A 750-nucleotide genomic window follows, 5' to 3' on the forward strand; every position below is an offset into this window, starting at 1 on the left:
CAGTTCTAATTTTATATTTGATTATTATCATTGTTATATCACATTATTAAACTACATTGTGATTATAGTGGGATAGTTATCATATTGATCCATGAAACCAATCATTCATAACTAAACTTAAACATGAAATTCTAAGTGTAATAGTAACAGAGATGTTCTTTCATTTGTTGCAATCACTGGTCATCAACCTCCTCGTTCTTCTCCACAGGTATCAGCTCTGCAGGATCAGTTAAGAATAGCTGTTGACAACTGGAATCCAAACTTGCACTTGAGCCAAGATTCCGAATCGGCATACAAGGCTCTGCAGTCCTTCAGTGAGCAGAGTCGGAAGAGTCGAAGCAGTGGAGGCATTCACGGGGGTAAGTTTGACATGTAAGAGTATGAGTTATCCAGATCTGGAAAGTGATAGCATTTTTGTATCAGTTGATTTTAATGGTTCTTGTTACTGTTGCTTATGATTGCTTCATCTGATCAGCTTTTTTATTTTTTTTTTATCAGAATGTCCAGCATATGAATAGAACTTGTTAGTGATTGCAGTGGTTTGTGACAAAGGCTATGGTGACAAAAGTTTTTCCAAATATGAAAGTAAATGTAATGTATGGTCACATTTTCAAGCTTTTTTGTTTTTCCATATAACTTTTTGTAATGTTACTGTAGATTATGGATTAAAGGGAGTGCAGAGGCAGTGTTAACATATTAATGCTTGTAAGTACGCTACGTATGCAGTGTTTCCTCAGTTCAGTTTTGTGC

At 35.3% G+C, this 750-nt stretch overlaps 1 protein-coding gene across 1 annotated transcript in view; it reads left to right on the forward strand.

The window, feature by feature from the left end:
- The window catches only part of LOC119581620 (general transcription factor IIH subunit 1-like), a 12,096-nt gene that overhangs the window by 10,172 nt on the left and 1,174 nt on the right, over positions 1-750 (forward strand). The window contains exon 9 of the mRNA XM_037929739.1: positions 209-359. Coding sequence (XP_037785667.1) covers positions 209-359 — 151 coding nt within the window. The remainder of the gene's footprint in view (positions 1-208; positions 360-750) is intronic.

Source organism: Penaeus monodon, chromosome 15, assembly GCF_015228065.2.
Source record: "Penaeus monodon isolate SGIC_2016 chromosome 15, NSTDA_Pmon_1, whole genome shotgun sequence".
Taxonomy (NCBI): Eukaryota; Metazoa; Arthropoda; class Malacostraca; order Decapoda; family Penaeidae; genus Penaeus; species Penaeus monodon.